Source organism: Meriones unguiculatus, chromosome X (genome assembly GCF_030254825.1).
Source record: "Meriones unguiculatus strain TT.TT164.6M chromosome X, Bangor_MerUng_6.1, whole genome shotgun sequence".
NCBI lineage: Eukaryota > Metazoa > Chordata > Mammalia > Rodentia > Muridae > Meriones > Meriones unguiculatus.
Genome location: NC_083369.1, coordinates 129,541,909 through 129,564,326, shown reverse-complemented (window position 1 = coordinate 129,564,326; position 22,418 = coordinate 129,541,909). Strand labels below are relative to the sequence as shown.

Genomic DNA, 22,418 nt, shown 5'->3' with positions numbered 1-22,418 from the left:
TCTCCATGCATGGTCCTTGGTTGGAGTATCAAACTCTGAACAGATGCTTGGGCCCAGATATTTTGGTTCTGTTTCTCTCCTTGTAGAGCTCCTGTTCCCTCCAGGCCTTTTAATCTCTCCCTTCTTTCATAAGATTCCCTGCACTTTTCCCAAAGTTTGGTTATGACTCTCAGCATCTGCTTTAATAACCTTATGGATAGAGTCTTTCAGAGGCCCTCTCTGGTAGGCTTCTGTTCTGTTCCCTGTTTTCTCCATCTTCTGAGGTCTATCCCATTTGCCTTTCAGAGAAGCTTCTTTAAGAACAAAATATATATTGACATAAACTTTTCTCTTTGTCCATCTTCTCCAAGAACCATGGTAAGTTTTGTCTTCCTAGGTAAAGGATTTCCAGCTCTGCTACACTAACAGTGCAGGCATTGTTACTGCTGACTCATACTAGCCAACCTTGACTGTGAGACCATTATTGGTTCATGAAACTTTCAAACTATCTTAAGTACTAACTGGTACTGTGCTAGAGAGCTGGCCCTGGTGGTGTGGGTGAAGGAGAGCTGGCAGGCTGACCAACTCAGGTATCACCCACGCTCAGATCGAGGGATTTGAATTAGCCCACCCCAAAATCTACCTCATCTGTGAACTGCTGGAGTGTGTAAAGAGGCTGGTCCTTCAGATACAACACAGCAGATTTTCACAACATAGGCAACAACAGGATATCCTAAAAGAGTCTCTGTGAGGATCCAATATTGATAATGTAGCAGAAGACAGAAACTTTGAACCAGACCATTGACTCATTGTAATGAACATTTGCATGTAAAGATATTTAGACAAAAAACAGGAAACAACCTAGGAACCTACCACAGAGGGCCTCTGAAAGCCTCTGCCCTTCAGACTATCAAAGCAGATGCTGAGCCTGATGGGCAACTGTTGGGCAGAGTGAACGGAATTTTAGGTAAGAACTGGGAAATAGTAAGAGCTGGAGAGGACAGGGTCTCCACAAGGAGAGCAACAGAACAAGAAAATTTGAACATAGGGAACTTCCCAGAGACTCATACTCCAACCAAGGACTATTCATGGAGATAACCTAGAACCCCTGCACAGATGTAGCCCAGGGCAGTTCAGAGTCCAATTGGGTTACATAGTAATGTGAAGAGGGACTGCCTCTGACATACTCTGATTGGCCTGCTCTTTGATCACCTCCCTCTGGGGGGGGGGAGCAACCTTACCAGGCCACAGTAGAGGACAATACAGCCACTTTTGATGTGAACTGACAGACTAAGATCAGAAAGGAGAGGAGAACCTCCCCTATTAGTGGACTTGGGGAGTGGCATGCAAGCAGAGGGAGGAGGGAGGGTGGGATTGGGATGGGAGGAGGGAGGGGCTTATGGGGGGATGCAGAATGAATAAAGTGTAATTGATGAAAAATTTAAGAAAAAAGGGAAAAAAAATAATTTAAGAACCTTAAATGACTTTCAAAATTGGAGGAAAACATGGAGTTAGTCAATTGGCATGGAGCACGTCTCGCCCCTGGGGGCAATGGTCTCCTGAACCTACTCAGACCTCGGACACCACCACTGCTAGTTCTAGAACTGACGCAGGATGTTCCAACGAGGGGTTAAGGCTTCTCATAATATTTCCTATAAGCCCACACCTGTTTGTCTATATCCCCCATTTTTATTCATTATTAGCCAGATAGAGCCAAGTAATTGTGGTAATGATACTTGCTTTTTTGCCCAATGCTGGAATGCTAGTAAAGTTAGGTATGCCCTGGTTACTCGCATGCCTCACTGGGTGCCTATGCCCATTGATGCCCCTCACGCTATGACTCTCTTCAGACAGAAAAGGGATCTTGGAACTACAGCCACCATTGTTACTACCATCTCATTGACGGCTGTTGGAGCTACCACCAGGGCATTAGCCATGAGTCATACTGGGCAGACGGCTCAGACCCTGAATAATCATTTAGCCAATGTAGCTCATGCCTTAGTTGTACATAAAGGAATTAATGCTCAACTGAAAGGAAGCTTGATGGTGTTCAATCAGATTTGACCTCTTGCAGGAGCAAATTGATACCCTATGGCAAATCGCTCAATCTGGCTGTCAATGAAAGTATGCTGGACTTTGTGTCACTAGCATACAACATGAGAATTTCTCCTGCGCTGCAAATCTGTCTAAACAATTGTTGAGCTATATTTTAGGTAATTGGACTGGAGAATTCGATACTACGATGGAGCAGCTGAGAGTGGCCATTGTCACAGTAAATTCTACCGGAGTGGACGCAGGACTAGCCACAGGATTATCAACATGGATTGCTGCAGCCATGAATCATCTGAAGGAATGGGTGGGCATGGGAGTGTTAGCAGGCCTTCTGGTGTTGGTCTCCTTGGTTTGCCTGTGGTATATATGCAAGATTAGAGTCTCACAACAGTGTGATGCAGCCATGATCATTCAGGCCTTTACAGCCATTGAAGCAGGACATTCTCCCCAAGCATGGTTGGATACCATAAAAAGCTAAAATGTTATGCTCAGGATGCGAGGCTAAGCACTGCACTCAGGGTCAGCCGCTTTGGACCCAGAGAAGAGCATGTCTGATTGCATGCGGGTTGATGCCCCAGGTCCCGCCTCTGAGAAAAAGGTATCGGACGGGTCTGATGCTCTTTGGGTGGATGACACCTAAATGAACATCTGTACAAAGTCCCAATTTATTTCTAATATCAGAGATCAGACCTCTACTCTTGCCTGATGCGTCTAAAACAAAAAGGGGGAACTGTAGAGAGCTGCGGAATGCTATGCCTTAAAGATGGAGCTGGTTTCCGCCTTCCACCTTCCCGATGGTGAGTGCTCTCTGTCACGAACAACTCCACATTTGGCTAAGGCCGAGGATCTGGCTTGCTTCTATGTATGTGGACCTATCTGCATTGCCCCCGTGGCACGCCTGGGTTGGCTACCCAGAGGCTATTTAAGCTGTGGGCTGGCTTTCCCCGGGGTCCGAGGATTGTTCAATGTTCCTGAATAAACTGCATTGAAAAAAAAAAAAAAGATATTTAGACAAAAGGGTATACTGCTTGACACAGTACAGCGTCCACAGTGAGATATTTTTTTCTTATTTTTAATTTTAATTTTTATTTTATTTTGGAGGGGTTTGGAAGGCAGAGGGCAAATATGAAAGGATGGGGAAATGAGTAAGACTGGGGTGCATGATATGAAATCCTAAAGAATCAATTAAAAGTTTTTTTGTTTGTTTGTTTTTTTAAGTAATTGTATGTGGTTAAAAGAGTGGACTTGGGAGGGGCAAGCGAGAAGAAGGGGGAGGGAGGGTGGAGCTGGGAGGGGAGGAGGGAGGGGCTTATGGGGGGATACAAAGTAAATAAACTGTAATTAATAAAAAATAAAAAAAGATAATAATGAAAAAAAAGAGAGTGTTAATAGTCCAGGTGCGGTGGCACACACCTGTAATCCCAGCACTTGGGGAGGCAGAGGCAGGCATATATCTATGAGTTTGAGGCCAGCCTACCCTACAAAGTGAGTCCAGGACAGCCAAGGCTACAAAAGAGAAACCCTGTCTTGAAAAATAAAAGTGTAAATAGGGAAATCACCCACATATATTTTACTCAGTACATGCCTTTGAAAGCCTTGTTTGCCTCCTCAGTAGAACCTTCCTTCTTCCCCCTCCACTTCCAATAATTCAGTTGCTTTCCTTGATCAAGATAGTACATAGGTTGTTTCATTGTAGCTACCTGTGGCTGCCATATGAATAGAACCATATTTAAGGTAATGATCCACTTTTTATTTTGCACACTTTACATTACTGTTATGAGCATCATCTGTGTCACATGCCATTTTCTCACATCAAAAACTTGAATGTGCAACTGTCATCAAAGATGATATCTACTTTGGAGTCAGTAATATCACTCAGCATGAAAAAAAAAACACACTTATGAATCAAGCTTAATGATTTTAGTTCAATTCCCAGCACCCATATAAAAGTGGAGGGAGAGAAATGACTCCGCAAAGTTTTCCTCTGACTTCCACACAAGCACTGTCATGTGTGTAGAGACTGTCATATGTTGGTACACAACGTGCACACACACAAAGTAATAAGAAATAAAAATTTATTTTATAAGATAGCCACATTAGAGAAGAAAGAAAGGTCATATCTGTCTCCAAGATTACCAGCAAAACCATTAATCTCTGGTTCTTGGAAAGGAGAAGAGGATTGATCCAGCATGCAATTCATTGCTGTTTTAGTATCCCTAATGACTATCTTCCTTTGATGGTAAAAGCTTGAGTAAAAACATACCTACTAGTGGACAGTAAGATCGTAAACTGTAACAGTAATAATTATCTATCCTTTTTATTTTTCCAGGGTCCCTTAGGCTTTGAGTAGCAAATAATAAGCCAGATCTGCAATAATACTTTCTTTGAATATACAAATTGCCACCTATGCTATTCATTCATCAGAGAAGAGCTTAAACAATGCAAATTTTGCTTTATGAATAATTTCCCTCCGGAGAAATACAATGTGAATAGAGAAATACAATGTGAATAGAGCCTCTAGTTGAACTGAGCTGTGTAGGAAAGCACAAAATGTTCATTTTAATATGACTCTAATGCCTACCATCTCAAACCTCTGCTAAGGTGCCATGGCTGCCTGTACCCCCTGTGACAACTTTCTATTGGTTTTTGGATATACATCACCTTAGTTCTTTTAAGCTACAATCCCGTTAGCCTCAACTTTCCACAAGCAAACATCGAAGTTTTTCAATAAGTGAAGTATTTATTTATTGTAGTATTTACATATGTGGAGGTCATTTAATATTCATGACATTGTGATACTATTCTTAGCAGGTTTCTCTGTGTATGTGTGTTAGGTTTTGATATTATGACCCCCACTCTGACCTATTTTCCTCAGAAACCTATGGTTTTCAGTATGCCATTTTGCATAGTACCATATGCTTTCAAAGTGTATACACTTCATTAGAGCAGAATTAGCTGTGCAGAAGAAATAGGGTTGTGTGGTGGTTTGAATAAGAATGTTCCCCATAGGTTCCTATGTTTGAATGCTTAGTCATCAGGGAGTAGCACTACTTGGGAGGGATTAGGAAATGTGGCCTTGTTGAAGAAATTATGTTGGGAGTTGGGCTTTGAGGTTTCAGAAGCCCAAGCCCAGCCTTGCCTGTCTGTCTATCTGTCTCATTCTCTCTGTCTTCTAGACATAGAACTCTCAGGTACTTCTCCAGCATTAATGTCTTTCTGCATGACACCATGTTCCCTGTTATGATGACAATGCATGAAACCTCTGAAGATATAAGCAAGCTCCCAATTAAGTGCTTTCCTTTATAGGAGTTGTCATGGTCATGGTGTCTCTTCACAGTAATAGAACACTGGCTAACAGAGGTGGTAAAGCAGTTTGGCTTAGGTCCTCTTGAAGTAATATGTCAAAATAAAGTGCCAAAGAGTCAGTATGACAATATCAATATATATTTTTACTCTCTTTTCTGAAGCAAGCCTATATTTTACTTTTCAATATATCTTCCTTATATATCATCTATGCCTTTGTGAGAACTACTTGCACCAGCATCAGTGTACAGAAGGTACACTGGACTGGGGAGGTAGTTAAGTTAGTTGAGTGTTAGATCTGGGTTCATTTTACAGTAACACATAAACCAAGCCTAGTAGTGCACACTTGCAAATCCTGAACCTGGGAAATTGATATAGGAGAATAAGTAATTCAAGGCCATCCTTGGCTACACAGAACATTTCACTATATCCTTAGATACATGAAACACTGTATCCAATTTTTATATAAATAAAAATTTAAAAAGCAAAAGGTGAGACAGAAACCCAGTGCCACCATCAGCATACAACTCAACTTTCAACTTACTCTTTCCATTTCCACTCAAGGAACAATGGAAGTATTATGACTAGAGTAAACACACAAGGCATTTTATGATTTCTGGTTACCATTGTGCCTGGGAATTTTCAGGAGTCAGCTCTATTACCATGATTTTACCCAGCAGATTCTCCCAGGCTTCAAGCTTGGTCTCAGTGAATGATGAGGTCACTTTCTTGATACATTGGTTACAAGAAATTACTGAAAGCTATTTCCAAGAACCATACTGTCACAGAGGCATATTCCAACTATAATGCTCTAAAAGTAGAGTTAATGTTTTAACTTTTCTGTCACCAGAAAGGCACAATATGGTGGAAGCTTCTGATCACCAGTAATCTTTTCAAGTGATACTTCTCCACTATTGTCTGTTTTTCTCATTACGTCATAGAATTACTACAGTAGCAAATTTATGTGGATGTTTTGTGAACTCAGTTTCTTTAGGCTTTAAGAGTTTATCTTGGCTTACAAGGAAGAAGTCTAATCATTTCAGAAGCAACAGATCAAAACTGCCTAATACAGTAGTACTCATTGTGAAACCAGACTGCTGGGTTCAATTCAAAGCTTTCCAGTTTAGAGACATTTAGGGAAGTACCTTAATTGGTTTGCATTTTAGTTTCCTTAACTACTAAATGAACTAACAATAGGGACTACCAAGCATGCTCATTGTGGGTATTATAGCTGGCACACAGTACTTCAGCAACAACTTACCTCAGGTATGCCAGAGCCACAGGCATATGGTGCAAACACACGTACCAGAGAGACAGCGAGAAATGCAAACAGCAATGCCCATAGAATGTACATTAGGTAATTCAGAATATAAGCACTGGCACCCTAAAGAACAGACATAAGACAAGGAAGAATCAATGAGCCATAGCAGATGAGAACAGTGTACCCAACATTGCCATCTCCATCAGGGAAAGCGGAGTTGTGATGGCTCAGAGAGGTTTATCCCAAGCCTATATAAACAAAAGAAACAGGTGTGGCTATTGTTACAGTCACTACAGACAAACAGTATCGGATGTTTCTCTAGAAGCTATTTATAGAAACCTTCCAGTGGATGAAATCTCAGCAGGAATGGATAGCAAGCAGGATGCTGGGTTGTAATCACCACTTGCACTGTAGTTAATAAAAGGTATGGTGCAGAAAACTCAGCCTGTGAGACTCTGAAAGATTTGTTTTGTCTTGTCTGTGGTGGAATGTCGTCTCTCAGCTTTCATTACAGCCATACCTAGACCACAATGAATAAGTGTCGGCACTATGTTTGGGAAGACTGATTCTCTAAGTGTGGTCCATGGACCAACAGCATTAGCATCACCTGGGAGCTTGGCAGAAACATAACTTGTGGGCCCCACCCTAGGGCTGCCAAATCAGATACTTCACACAGGCACATAGCCCAGTGCATTTAAACACATTTCTGGAAGATTCCAACAAGTGTTAACATTTGACAGGTACTCATTGAAGGGAGTTGCTTAAATGTTCTTTTCAGAAGAATGTGCTGGACTATTTGCTCCAAAGTAGCTGATGGGAGGATATTTTTAATTCTGATACAAACATAGTCTGGGCCCTTTCTCCTTTCTCAAGGCTTTAGCTTGTTTTCATCATCTGGATTATTCGAGTGAAAGAAAAGAAAACAGAGGTTACCTACCTGTCAGGCCATGGCCACAGTCACATGTGTGCCTATTAAATGTAAGGACATGTTCCTGGAGACTGCAATATGAGCACATATTTCACACACTCTGGTGAGAAATCAGCTCAAGGAATACCTTTCACCCATAAAAATAAAGACTTTTTGGAGGCTAAAAACAATTTCCTACTCTTCTGAAGAGTAATTCTTTGAAACAAAGAATAAATCTTGTAACCAGTTGAAAAGATAGGTACCTCTATTTCCTCTGGAACAAATTCTGCAAGCAGGAGAAAAGATTGCACCCATCCAGTCCCATCTGCCAATGCCCATCAACCTAAGTAGAGAATTTCTTTTTGGAAATAGTGGAGAGCACTGAAATGTGTGAGATTTCAAGATCTACGTCTACTTCTGAGATATGAAGGAATATTTATTCCACCAAGTAAAATGTTTTAGTAAAATGGCAAAGTGCATTCCAAATGTCTTCAGCTGTGAATGTCAGTCAAAAGAAACAGGGAATGAAGGGGAAGTTCAAATAGATAACAAATATTCTCCCAGAATTCTCTAGCTTTAACAGTCCTCCCATTACCCCTGATGTGAAGCATGTCACCTAGCTCCCTTCACCTGGCTTTTTGATCCATCAATGATACTCCTCTTCTTGACTCAGACCCTCACTGTGTAGACCAGGCTGGTCATGAACTCTCAAAGATCTCTGCCTCTGCCTCTGCCTCTCTGCCTCTCTGCCTCTCTGCCTCTCTGCCTCTCTGCCTCTCTGCCTCTCTGCCTCTCTGCCTCTCTACCTCTCTGCTTCTGCCTCTCTGCCTCCTTTGCCTCCTCTGCCTCTGCCTCTCTGCTTCTGCCTCTCTGCTTCTGCCTCTCTGCCTCTCTGCCTCCTCTGCCTCTCTGCCTCTGCCTCCTCTGCCTCTCTGCCTCCTCTGCCTCCCTGCCTCTCTCTCTGCCTCTGCCTCTCTGCCTCTGCCGCCTCCTGAATGCTGGGATTTAAAGGGATGTGCCTCTACACATGGTTCATTGTGGTAACTTGTAAATTTACTTGGATGCTAACCTTTTCCTGAGCTAAGATACCGAAGGTAAATGTTAGATCTGTGGGTCACTTATATACCCCTTTACTTGAGACATGCTTCTTACAAAATTATCCACTGTTTGTGTCAGAAAAAAAAAAATCGATGGAAGATGGTCATGGAAACTACAGTGAGAAGCTTCTCACTCCATACTCACTTAGGATACTTACAATGAAAACAGATGCTATCAAGTGCTAGAAAAAAGGCAGACAAATCAGGATCCTCGTATACTGCTCATGGGAATGCACAATGATGCATCTACTTTGAAAACATCCTACTAGTTCTTCAAAGTTTAAATCTAGAGGTCACCTCTCACCCAGAGGTTATACCTATACCCAAGAGAAATGAAATATATGTCCTCACCTTGAACACTGATGTTCATGGTGACATTGTTCAGGCTAGCCAAAAATAAGCAATATATGTTCATCACATACTATGTCTATCCATACAGTGGAGTTTCATACAGCAATGAAAAGAAAGGAAATTTTTCTTTATGCTATAATATGAAAGAACTTGAAAAATAATATGCATACTATTTGATTTCATTTAATTGAACTATCTGGAAGGGGGAAATCTATAGAGACAGAGGACATTAGCAGTTGTTTGGGGGCTATCACTCAATGACTCTGGATCAGTTCAGACAGTTTTGGGGGGGGCAGTAGGGAGGAGAGTTATGGATAAAAGTATTCTAAAGTTTGATCAGTTCTGTGAATGTGACAAAAGCCACTAAATTGTACTATCTGTGGAAGAATCTGATGAACTATAATTTGGTTTCCTGAAAGTGTTACTTTGAAAACAGATAACATCTCTTCTTCTGCTTTAAAACATGAAAATCAACTCCATTTGTTCAACACAAAGAAGCCACTATTGATTTACAAAAGGTGACACTGGCTGTAACAGCTCATGCCTAAAATCCCAGAACTTGGGAAGCTAAAGCAGTAGAATTATTGTGAATTCCAAGCCAGGTGAGCTATAGGGTGAGAACATGTTTGAAAAATCAGAAAAGAGATAGGGGAAGAGGGGGAAAGAGAAAAATTGGACAAAGTGAGGGAGAGAGGTGGGGAGAAAAGGGACTTTTTAGTACATATACCCACAAGGATGAGCAAAAATTTCCAAGTGAATTCTGAGCAGTGGTAGGACTCAATGAAAACATGTGGCAACACTATTGAGAGATTATTATCTGAAGCTGAAATCATGGGTGTTCATGAATTGGAGATTTTGGTGGTCCACATGCAGGATCCTGCACAGATAACAAACCTCTGACTGGCTCAGGAGAAGCTCTGACCACTTCTGCCACAGGGGACACTTGTCCCTATCCTCAAAAGTGGTCTCATTGGAGGTCCAGCAACACTGCTCATGGCTATACCAGAAGGCAGACAGACAGACCCCCTCCTTCAGGTCTGTCATCCAGTCAACAGCGAGATCGATGACTCCAGCCAAGGTACCTAGGAAAAGAATAAATCACCGAGAAGAATTGCCACATGGAGAGAAGATAGGGCATTCTCAAAGCTGAGGGCACACTTATGCCATGACACTGCCACTGAAACTGACAGCTTCTTTCACTCACCTGGAAGTCACCTGAGCACTTTATGATATATGCCCAAATAGCCATAAAAGCTTTAGCGGCTCAAATCAGGAAGGAGAGCTATGTGAGGGCACACTGAAATTCAGAATCCACTCCTCTCATTCCAAGTTTTTTAAGTTGCTAACATACATCTTGAAAAAAAAATATCTCGAGCTTAGGAAGAAGGCTCAGCAGATAAGATTGCTTTCTATGCAAGCATGAGGAACTGAATTCAAATCCCAGCAGCTATATAAAACCTGGGCATGACCACATGTGCCTAAACCCTCCAATGTTGAGGGAAGCAACATGAAGATACTGGAAGGTCACCGGACAGCCAGCCTAGCCAAGGTGCTGTGAAGGATCCTGTCTGGAGGGAGTACGGTAGAAACTTACACAGGAAGATATCCTTGTCTGGCCTCCAAATATGTGTGTACAGATGAGTGCACCCATGCACATATACACACAACACACACATCATACACATCACACACAAGCAAACAAACAACACTTATCTCTTCAATGGCTCCTTTTCATCAACATTTAAGTCACCCCCTAGTCCCCATTCCCTCCAGACGCTATACTGTATCTTCTTTCCTCTTTTCCTCCCCTCAGTCCAGTTCATTTCTTCCTTACACTAGAAAAGCGATAGCCTGCTGCAAGATGTCATTTTCCAGAAATGACATGCAACACAGGTCATGCAACATACAAACAAGAGGCTGCATGTAGCCTTTTTGTTAGTAAAGCTTAATCACAGCATAGAAATATTTTTTTCACTGCATGCTGACTGTGGCTATTCTTCATGCTATAGTAAATTTCTATAGAGTTGAATTGCAGAGATAGGAACTACAGAGCTCACACAGCTGAGAACCTTTATTTGCTAGCCTTTTATAGATGGAAGGTTGCCAACCTTAGTTTTAGGCTTCTTGACGTCACTGGAAACTGCTGAGCATTTGACTCTTGTAGAAACTTGTCATTCCATAGCTTCTACAACATTTAACCTCTCCTGGTTCCCTCCTCATTCTTGGATTTTCTTTCTCTCTTGATCTTCACCACTCCTTCATCCAGCTTTCTAAAGAGGAATTTTCCTCGAAGCTTGTCCCTAAACCCTTTTCTCATTTCATACTGTGCATCTTTTCCCAATTGTCTCATTTCTATCCCTCTGGATACTAAGCTCTAAAGATACATCCAGGCCCACAGAACCCTGTCTTCAATAACAGATTGTGTATGTGTGTGCATATATATGTGTACATGTGTGTATGAGTGAGTGTATATGCATGCATATGTATGTGTGTGTGTACATGTGCATGTATACTTCCACTAGTTTATGTAGGAGAAAAAAAAAGCTTTGTCATCTAGTTTTTGTGGCACAGTTAGGGTCAGGCCAGGCAACTGGACCTGGGTCCACTTTAAGAGACACATATGTTGTACAACTCCATTTATGGGATGTCCAGAACAGACAAGTCTGTAGTGAAAAGAAGACTGGAAATGGTTTAGGTCCTTCCACAGCTAAAGGTCCAGATAATATTTAGATGGGAATGATAGAATTGTTCTAATGATGATAACTGCACAACTCTAAATATACTAAAATCCACTTTTACACTTTAAATGGGACAATCATTCAATATATGTAGTATAATTCAGCAAAGCTGTTATATATACACACACACATACAAATACACATGTACAGAACTGGTAAGGGAGAGGTTCAATGAGAGGAAAATTTGATTTTTTTAGGAGAGTGATCAGACAAAGTTTCAAGTGGAAAGCAGCATTTGAACAAGATCTGATAATCACCCCAAGAGCCATCATTTTTCAAGTGTGAACAGTCACATTATTCTTCATCCACTCAATCTCCATTGCTGATACCAGTTGTTCTGTGAAATATCTCTGCTTTGGTCTGTGGTGCAACATTGCCCCCTTATGGTAAGTTCTAGTAATTTAGTTATGAATAAGATAATGTAATTCCTCTATGAGGGGAATCCAAATAAAACCTAGAATGCATTTTTCTAGGCAGGTGGGTATCTGAGTTCTCCCCACCCTCGGAGCCATGAGAAAATGGTGCTACTTTCTAGACCTACCTCCAATATACATCCAAACCCAAAGAACATTGGAAGCGCCTATCTCCAAAACCTCTTCATTCTGCACCTTCCCTCACTTTCTACTGTGTCCATAGAACCAGCTTTCTCAGTGTTTATTGTCTATAGTTGCACATTAGAATCATGAAGAGAAAGGAGGTCTTTATTCAGCACCACAGTATTTTCTCCAGAAAGGCTGCTTAACATCAATCTTCATAACCTCCTAAAAAAAAATTAAGTTCAGCAAACAACTGCCATGAAGTGCTGAATGTCTACCAAATGTGTCTACTGAATGTCCACAAAATGGTGTTGAGATTATAACGATGGAGGATAAGAAATCTCTAAGGGTCAGAACAGTGTATAGAGTGTAGATGTTACTGTCTTAGATTCATCTTACATCCTGTGAGTGGTTAACATTACTTTGAATGTCATAGCATGTTCTTTCACGGAGTTCAGGGCTTTCCTGTAGTAGGAAAAGCCCATCACGTATGGTGCTTGGTGCTTGCATATTAATGATTTCTTATATTCTAACCCCACACACAGCCAGGTATAACAGAATATAAAATGTGTGCTTTCATTAAGAACCCAGGGTGGTCATAAACTTATTCAGTGTGTGAATAGGATAAAGCAGCACTGTTAATTACAACTTTCCAGAAGCCCATGCTTGTTTTAAACCATCTTTACTTTGGTCCCTGGTGTCACAGTTAGGATCAGGTTCTTGCCTTAATCGCGATGGTAGGTTCTAGAAGAAATATTCAGGTATTTTTATCTTAATTAGTTTAAACAATAAATCCTTTGCATTGAGATGGAAGATGACTACTCCATAGCTTCAGTGTCTCCCAAATATCTGGAGTTTGAGGGTGCTTAGGAGCACAGTACACCTACCTGCCAGCAACCCAATTAGTAGCATTACTACCCATCCTGACCATGCATCCAGAAGGCTCTTAATGAACTCCCAGACCGACTCCTTACTTTTGCTGGTTATCTGGAAATGAAGCACATACAGCAGTTGATGAGAACATATTTTCTAGTTCACACTTCTTTCTCTGAGGTAGATTCCTTCGGAAACAAAATGACCAAGAAGATAAATGTAATTAAGCCACTAAATTCCCAATCATGTTATTTTTGCAGCAATGCAGCACAATGATCAAATGGGCTTTCTAGTTCATAGGGCAATTAGGATGCAACACAGGATCAGGGTTTCCCTTCAGAGGGTATTTTAGGTAATCAAAGAGTAAATCAGATTCAGTGGCTACAATAAAATAAAACAAGAATGGATTTTTACTTAAGGGGTTACTCTAACTCTTAAGAGACCTTTCATGACATCTTTATAGCATGCCTTTTTTTCCCTCCCCATTCTGTAAAAGCCCTGATCTCCTCTGACATCATAACCTCCCTACCTTTTTTTTTGGTTTGGTTCTCTACTTCATCCCTGTATGCTTCTTTCAAGTCTCTAGCTCTGACTCCCACCTGCCTTCCTCTGTGCCAAGATCAGTACTGTGACTTTTTCAGAGCCCTCCTTCCATCCTCACTTCCCTCTTTAAGTGCCAAGGCCACACTGTGGCAAGCTTCAGCAGCCATTTGCATGTTAGAGGCCTTCCACTTACCAAGGTGAGCCCCATCTTCACAATGAGCTGTACAGCATGCTGTCTCCCAGCCCCCTGCTGTAAGACAATCCCCACTCTCCTTCCTCTACTCATTAGCAAAGCATCACCTTGCCTGACAATAACCTGTTGTTCTATGACTCTATTTCACTATACTCCCTCCTCTAAAGCCCTCCATGGCTTGACCCTAATCCCATCTCCATCCTCTTTTACAGCCTTCATTAAGAACTCCTCCTTCCCCCTGACCATGATTCCAAGCTTCCTGTTTTTTTAATCTCTGCAGTACATCCTTATTGTCCTCTGGGGCTGTAACCAACTTAATCATTCTTAACACAGTCCCACAGTCCACTCTTCTAGGCTTATCTCTATTCGTCTCCTGAGAATCCTCCAACAAACCCAGGACAACCCTCAATGTGTGGCATTCTTTCATGTCTCTGTGACTTTTAAAAAAACACACTCCTGATATTTAAGAACTTCTCCCCTCTCCCTGACTACCAAACTCTTAGCCACAGCCTCTCTGGAAAAGCCTTCTTTAGTCAGTCCTTTTAAATGAGCCCACAGCATTTGCTATATAACTGCATTGGGTCTCATTTCAGTATACACTGAATGCCAACTAGATGCCTGACAATATGGTGACGTTCTCTCTCTCTCTCTCTCTCTCTCTCTCTCTCTCTCACTCTCTCTCTCTCTCTCTCACTCTCTCCTCTCTCTCTCTCTCTCTCTCTCTCTCTCTCTCTCTTTTCCCCTCTCCCACTTCCTCTCATCTTCTCCCCCCTCTCTCTCCCCTATTATTCAAAGTAATCACCTTTTCCCTCAAGGATGATAAAACCAGGCCCAGAAATGATAGCCTCAAACTCAGTTACCATGAAGTTGTCAAGGGCAAGGTGTGATCCAAATGTTTCTGGCTCTAGGATCCCTTAGTTGCTTACACTGGTCATATTTCTACCCAAAGTACTTACTATTGTAAGTCTCATTCATTGTCTTTGCTTCCCTTACTAGATCTTTTCTTTTGTGGAACCTTTGTGTACCATATAGCCTCAGGTTCAGATCTTAACCTGAAGATGGAAAAATTGTGGAACTATTGGCAAAGACCCCTTTAGCATGGTACCGCCTACCTTTCTGTGTCTGTCAGTGTCCCGAGACTTTTCCCTCAGCCAATCTATGGTGTGGAAGTCCTCATAGGTCCCCACATCAGGGAAGGGCTCATCAAGGAAGTCCATTAGGTTCCCAGATGTACTCATATCTCCTGCACTGACCATGCTAGTTACTCCTGGAAGAGAAGTCCACCTGTTAAAAATGCAAACAAGGCTCGTGTGTAGCTCAGGACAAAGTGTCTTCATAGCATGCACCAAGGCTCGAATTTGATCTCCAGCTCCACAAAGAAACAAAGTAAACTGGACCACAACATAGATAGGGCAGCATAATCCAGGAACTACATCAACTTTATCTCTCTGTCTATCTCTGCCCCCTCCTTCCTTCCTTCTCTCCCTCCTTCCCATCCTCTCTCCCTTCCTCCTTGTGTGTGTGTTCCTCTGTACTAGATGAACTTTTCACATGTTAGGCAACTGCTCTACCACTGATTCCTTTTCTGTCCGTCTGTTTGTTTTGTTTGTTCTGAGACAGATTCTCTTATAGTCCAGACTAGCCTTGAACTCATTATGTCACAGAGAATTACTGGAACTCCTGATCTTCTTACCTCTGTCTCTTGAGCAGTACAATAACAAGCATGTGCCAACATTCCTTGTTTCCATTATTTTTTACATAACCATTATTTCTACATCAATATCTCTACTGTAATGTAATATGTACTCAGTTCATCTTCATTTTTCACCAGTTATCTTCTGCAAAGTCATCTTGAATACTGAATTAAGAAATACCAATCTGCTCCCAAAGGAATGCTGAAAGCCTCTGCTTACAATTTTTTTCAGCTTATCAATATATCATCTTTTTGTGCATGTTTCTGTTGAAAATATATTTATGTGATATATACTACTCACTCGGTATCCTTGAACTCATCCAGTTGTACCACTGCTGAAACCTGATCAAAGTTTCTTTATCAGACATACTTTCTCCACAAAGCACATCACAAACAGTGCTTCAGCACGTACAAACATAGACAGCAGTATAGGGCAGTATTTCAAGGACACTTTAAACCACAAAATTAGCGACAAAAGGAGCATGGGTTTGGGGGTTTGTTTCTAATAGGAAACTAAATAAAACAGAAAAAAAGATCACTTGTTTGTAGTATGACTATAGAAACACGAAGGTAGTGACCACAGCTGGCAGATGTGCCCTGGAAACATGAACTTGTCACCATTCTGCACAATTACCAATAATAACATATAAAGCACCACTACTGACTTGGTTTGCTTCTTAAATATCACCTAAAAGTCCTTTTATTACATACTTTATCCTCAAGGTGGTGCTATTAGAAGGTAGTGAAACCTTGAAGAGGTAGAGCTGAGTGGCGGCAGGGTGTGTGAGTGTCCCAAAGGAGAGTGCAGGACCCTAACTCCCTCCTTTCACTGCTCTCTCACTTCCTGTTCAAGAAGTAAGTGTTTGTTCCACCACAAAATTGTGCGACAATGAACACTGTCACCAGAATACCAAAGTAAGGTGGCTAATTAGCCACAGATTCAAAACCTCAAAAATTATGAACTTAATAAACCTTTTTTTCTTTTTAGGTTGACTAGATCAGAAATTTTGTTACAGTGATTTTAAGCTGAAGAGCATGCAAGATAGTAAATTTTAGTGAATGGACAAATTTGCAAATATAGTTTACAAGAAAGTATGAATTTCTTTCCCTGTTTTATGGCAAATAACAGTAACCAAAACCATTGGTTCTCCTGAGAGACAAAATAGATGAAAGAAGTAATCAGTCTCTGTGGTTGTCATCACAGACATCCAAAGGTACAATAAAGCAGACTTTTGTTCACAAGTGACAAGGCAATCTGTAGGTGGCAGCAAACCTCTTTAAGAGGAGGGTTACCATGGTTCTCAAACTAAGTAGTAGGACAAATCAGTATCAGCCAAGAACCATGCAAATTGGCAGCACACTGCCTTGGGCAAGAAGCTCTGGGTCCAGACACTCATTTTAAGATTTTCTTAAAACACAGTCAAAATGAGTCCTACTGACAGGACAGTAAAAGACTTAAATGTCTTAGATAGCAATTCCATTCCTACTGTTCAGGTTGTCTTGCCCTGGAAATGAATCAGTCATAAACTTCCCATCTTCTGCCACCCTCAGAGTCTCATTTCCAGATCACATGGCAATCAATTTGAGGCAAAGAAAACTTTTGCAGCAGGACCAATACTCACTCCAATTAACAGAAAAACACAAACAACTCCTATAAAGACAAGAGCCTGGAAAATACACCAAATAAAAATTACTTTGGCAAAAAGTATGGAAATTTCAATTATAGGATGAAGGCCACAAAAGTCTTGGAATCAGTGGTTAAAACGTTGAAGATTGTTATAAAAATATTTGTGTTCCAGTCCTCTCTCATTGCTTTATATATTTACATATCTAGAGGATTCAACCATGTGCTGATGAAACTGCAGTGTAACCAAATAGAGTAGTCACTATGAACAAAATAGAGTAATCACCTTACAAGAAATAAAATGGCCACATTGATTGATTTGTTGACCATCTGTGCAACTCATCTGCTTTAGAACTTTCTCAAAGTTTGAGTTATGAGCTGTGCCAAGTTGAAAACTGCACCCGCTGATGAGTACCCAGGGAAGAATCATATTGCATAAGTCAGTAGCAACCAATAACATAACCAATAATATAAGGGAAGAAATAAAATTAGAAAGTAGGGTTAGCATTCTCATTTTTACAAAAATAAGATGGTCATAATATCTTATTATATGTGGTAAAGAAAATTTCTGATGAGGAAAAACAAGATGACAGACTGTAGACCCAAAATTCAGAGGTCTCCTCAAAAAATCCAAAAACAAACAAAGAAGACAAAAAGACAAAAAACAAAACAAAACAAAACAAAACAAAACCAAAACAAAAACAAAAACACCTTAGTCTATGAAAGAATTGCAGAGATTTTGACCTGGTATTAAAGGAAAGTCGATAATGGACAGAGTGGCTGGTGCTTATAATCCCAGTACTTAGGAAATGCAGCACAATGATTTCTGTGAGTTCAAGATCAGATGGGGTATATACTGAGATGGATCTCAAAGGAGGGGGAGGGACTACTTGAAATTTAACCAAGCCTCTACTGCAGCAGCCCTAGGCTATAGTGCTTGAATGAAAAGAGCTACTCCAAAGAATAAAGCTATCAGCAAATTCTCATTTTGGGGTGAGGTGGAAGGAACCCCAGGTGTTGCTCTTTGCCTTCCACCTTGTTTGAGAGAGTGTCTATTATTCACTATTGTGTACACCAGGCTAAATAAACCTCCAGCTTACAAGAATTCTTCTCTTACTCTTATGTCATCACAGGAGCTCTGAAATTGTACACAAATGTGTTACCATATCCTGTTTCACATGGGTTCTGGGGATCTGAATTCAATTCATATGAACACATGGCAATAGCTTTATCCACTGAGTCATCTTCACAGCTCATCCATCTATAGACAATGGAGTTTGTCAGATATGACCACTAAACCCAGAATTAGTAAGGGAAAGTAAACATGATCTAATCAACTGAGTTTGGCTTACCTCTCAGGGACCTCCAAAAGTTGCTGATGTCTTTCCTGAGACTGTGGTTAAAGGACAAGGAGAAAAGACAATGGGAAGGTCAGGAAAAGGGTAAACAGAAACAACATGGATGAGAAAAAGAAAGGAACTATGTCTGAGATCCAGTGGGATAGCACAAATAGAGAAGTAACTTAAGTCTAGACATATATGGAAGCAACAAGAAGGAAGTATATAAGCTTGGATCAGCTACCCGAGAAATGGTCTGATCATCTCTGTTATCTCAGTATGATGAATGAACCTGAACAGATACACATGGTCCTTGGCACCTAAGAAGGGGATCATTGTTTCTTTCACTTGTTTTTATTCCTTCTCCCCAACAGGCACAGTTTTGGTGGCAGATGATAGCTCTGCTTATGACCTTGAGGCCATTGTTTCAAAGAATGCCATCATCCTACAATCTGAATCTGAGATTTCTTTTTGACCTAAATCACAAAGATCGAGTCTCTGCAAATTGCACACTACAGGAAAATTCAGGCCATCCAGTTTCATAAACAAAACTTTATCAGCATACAGTGATGCCCACTTGGATTCTAGAAAATGAAGGATAGTGAAGTCAGCTCAGCAGAAAGGAAAAGCAACTCCAGTTGTGAAAGGGACTGACACAACAATGGATGACAACACCCAGCAGAGATAGAATGGAAGAGAATTTTCCCTAGCTCATGTGGGTTGTATTCTGCTTGAGAAGATAACATTTCTCCCATACAACCATTATTTACCTACAAAGGGGCTTTGGAAAACATGCCAGACACCTAGATCTTTTTTCTAATCCCTTAAAGCAAGAAAATATCTGTAAGGCTTAGACTCAGCATGAAGCCCCCAAAAGGCCAGGATCAAAGTCTTCAACAGCAGATGATAACAGATTCCTTCCCATAAACTCAATTCACCAGAGCCCAACAAAGACAAGCATGTGTTAGCAGTGATAGCATCAATGATGCCATTTAAGACTTTGATGTTGAAAGCTACTCTGAATGGGTTGGCTCACCCTCAGAATAAGGATCTGTATCATTTAAAAGAAACCTAGACAGTGCATAGCTGGGTGTTGGTAAAGATGTAATGGATTTCAGAGATGAAAGAAAGCAGGAAATCACTTGGATAAAGATCAATAAGGATAATCAAGGCCCTGACTAAGTATAAAAGAACATGCCACCCTGAACTAAATGGTGACTCTCAGCATATCTGCCCCTAAACACCATCACTTTGAATGTGCTACTCCTCTCCTTTGAACAGCTTCTCCCTCTCCGCCTGGAAAGTTCTGGTTTATTCTGTAGAGCTCTTTGCTGCATCTCCTCATCTATAGAGATTACATTCATTTCCCCAGAGAGAGCTGCTTACCCATTTCAAAGCCTTCCTTATCAGAACTCCTAAGTCTACCACTGCAATAACTAACTTCTCTCTTTAATGTGATCTTCCATAGTATAAAAAACTTTGCCTCTCTGTGTCTGGGCCTGGAATGCAGTCAGTGTTTAATAACTTTCACTGAATTAATTCAATTGTATGCATTATTTCTGGACCACTAGGGCAACAATGTCCATTGGACTTTTTGCAACCACTTAAAATAGCAAAGAACTCTTAATATTATCATAAATGAGAAAGAGAAATAGAAAGGAAGGAGGAGAAAAAGAAGTGTAAGTAGATGATACACAGACAAAAGACGTACAAGCAAATAAGTGAGTTTGCCAATAGTTACTGTGTAGTCTAGTACAATCTAAACCAATAGTCCTAGAGGCATGCTCAGCATGATTTTTGAGGGTGTGGGTCTTTCAGAGCAAAATACCAGAAGCCACCAGAATCACTCTGAAGAAGCACTTGACTGAGCCTACTACCAAAAGGTGCAGTTCCAGCTATACAAATCATAGACAACAATTAACACCCCCAAAACTCTAATCTAAGCCGTATTTGAATTAATGCATTAGCATCTGAGAAAACAACAAAATTCCTCAGTCATTTTCAATTGACAAATCTCTTTATGGCTGATTGGCTGATTGGTTCATCATCCCTGGGAAAACTAAATTTAGAGGCAGGGTAAATGAAATTTGATCCCCAGCATGTGCTCACCCATAAGGTTCTGCCCAGGATTTCAGCTCTGTGCCAGTTTCCTCAGATCCCTTAAGTAGAGAAACAAGACTTCTCCTTATGTACTTGTGAGAATAACGGAAGACATTATTGATGAATCATTTACAAGCAGCACTCCAGTACTACATTTTTTTTTTTTTACCCTAAAAGTCTGGATGTTGTACTTCACCTCTTTTGAGAAGCACTTGTGGAAGGTGAAATAATAGACCACTGATCTTTTCCCTCTGAAGGGTACAATTTAGAAAGACCCAAACGATGTACCATATCTTAAAGTCTCTGGCTGATTTTGCCTCTGTCCAGCTGTGGAATGATGGGAAAAGTCCTCCTGACTTCCATGGACTTTAGTTTTCTCACCCATAAAAATGACTTGTATGAGGTTCCTTTCAGATCAGGAATCCAGTGACTATGGTTTTAAAGCTGAGCTGAATGTCATGAACTATGCTATTGGACAGAAGGGACTTAAAAGTAACTCTTTTTCTGAGTACTTCATCAGTCTTCAGGACACTCTAGACTGTAGTCAGTTTTCCAGGACAAAGTAGAATCTGTCTGGATTTAAAGGCCCAGAATTCCAGAGTTTACCATTGGAAGCATCATGCAAGCTTAAAGTCAAGGAAGTAGTGATATTAGAAGTGGTAATAGTCGTAAGTAGCCCCATGTGTTTTTCACTATGCTTTTGAACACTTTCATTTCTAGAAGTCAGAAAGTAAAGATTGGACAGGACTCAATAAATTGGTGAGACAGGTGCTCATGGGCAACCCCTAAAGTTTTTGGGTCTGTTTTTGACCTTGAGGATCTGAGGACAACAGAAGATCACTGCAAGCAAGAAAAAATGTTTAGAGAAAGCAAGAAAACTGGGGCTGGTATCTTGGACTACTACTATGGTATAACATGAATGGCAGGGAGGTGGAATGTGGGAAGTGGGGCAGGAAGTAGCTCAACCCCAGCTGGATTGTGTGAGGCAGGTAGAAGGAACCCTTGATATCTGACTAGGAGCCCAGGAAAGTAGCCCAAGAAGCACAGCTTCGGGATGGGAAGCCCATTTCCTTTATATTAAAACATCTAGTTGTAATATAACATCATCTCTGTACTTTTTCCTTCTGATACTATAAGGAGGGACTAAGGAGAAAGCTCAGTGAAATGCTTGCTATGAAATCATGAGAACCTGAGTTAGGTCCACAGAACCGATGAAAAAACCAGGATGGGTAAACACACTTCAATCTCAGTGCTGGCAAGGCAAGGACTAGTTGTGCCGCTGTTATTATAACCATAAAAGTAATATAAGCTATACAGGTTACTTACAGTTGATTTCAAAACATGATGGCTTACATAGGAACAAGTGTCTCACTTTCTGTATCTCTGTTAGCACTGGTATTTGACCAGACACAGACAGTTCTTACTAGAGATTGCTTAGGGGACTACGGTCAGTAGGTCCAGGAGTCATTTGAAAACTTGCTTGCTCCCATCTGTGTGTGGCTTGAGAGTACTTAAAAAAGGGCAAGAATAGCTGAGGCCCCACAAAGCACCACCATGTGGCCTCTCCAATATGGCTGTATTGAGTGGCAGGCCTTCTTACATAGAGGCCCTAGGCTCTAAGGTGACTATGTCCTAAGAGAGACCACACAAAAGCTATTCCATTTCACCTTGCCTAGCCTCAAAAGTCAGGCAGTGGCCCTCTTGTCACATACTGCCAATTGTGTCTGTTGCAAAAGCACACTCAAGGTCAAATGGAAAGAAAATAGATCACAATCCTGATGGGAGAATGCTGAGTCTCTAGAAAACCACCCAGAATCCAGAAATAGTGTTG

At 41.0% G+C, this 22,418-nt stretch overlaps 1 protein-coding gene across 4 annotated transcripts in view; it reads right to left on the bottom strand.

The window, feature by feature from the left end:
• Clcn4 (chloride voltage-gated channel 4) overlaps positions 1-22,418 on the bottom strand; it is a 78,324-nt gene that overhangs the window by 33,410 nt on the left and 22,496 nt on the right. For 3 of the 4 annotated variants that reach the window (XM_060375129.1, XM_060375131.1, XM_060375130.1), the window contains 4 exons: positions 14,946-15,117; positions 13,112-13,211; positions 9,845-10,032; positions 6,596-6,718 (listed from right to left, as the gene is read on the bottom strand). In XM_060375129.1, coding sequence (XP_060231112.1) covers positions 6,596-6,718; positions 9,845-10,032; positions 13,112-13,211; positions 14,946-15,117 — 583 coding nt within the window. The remainder of the gene's footprint in view (positions 1-6,595; positions 6,719-9,844; positions 10,033-13,111; positions 13,212-14,945; positions 15,118-22,418) is intronic. The other variant, XM_060375133.1, reaches the window with a different exon arrangement.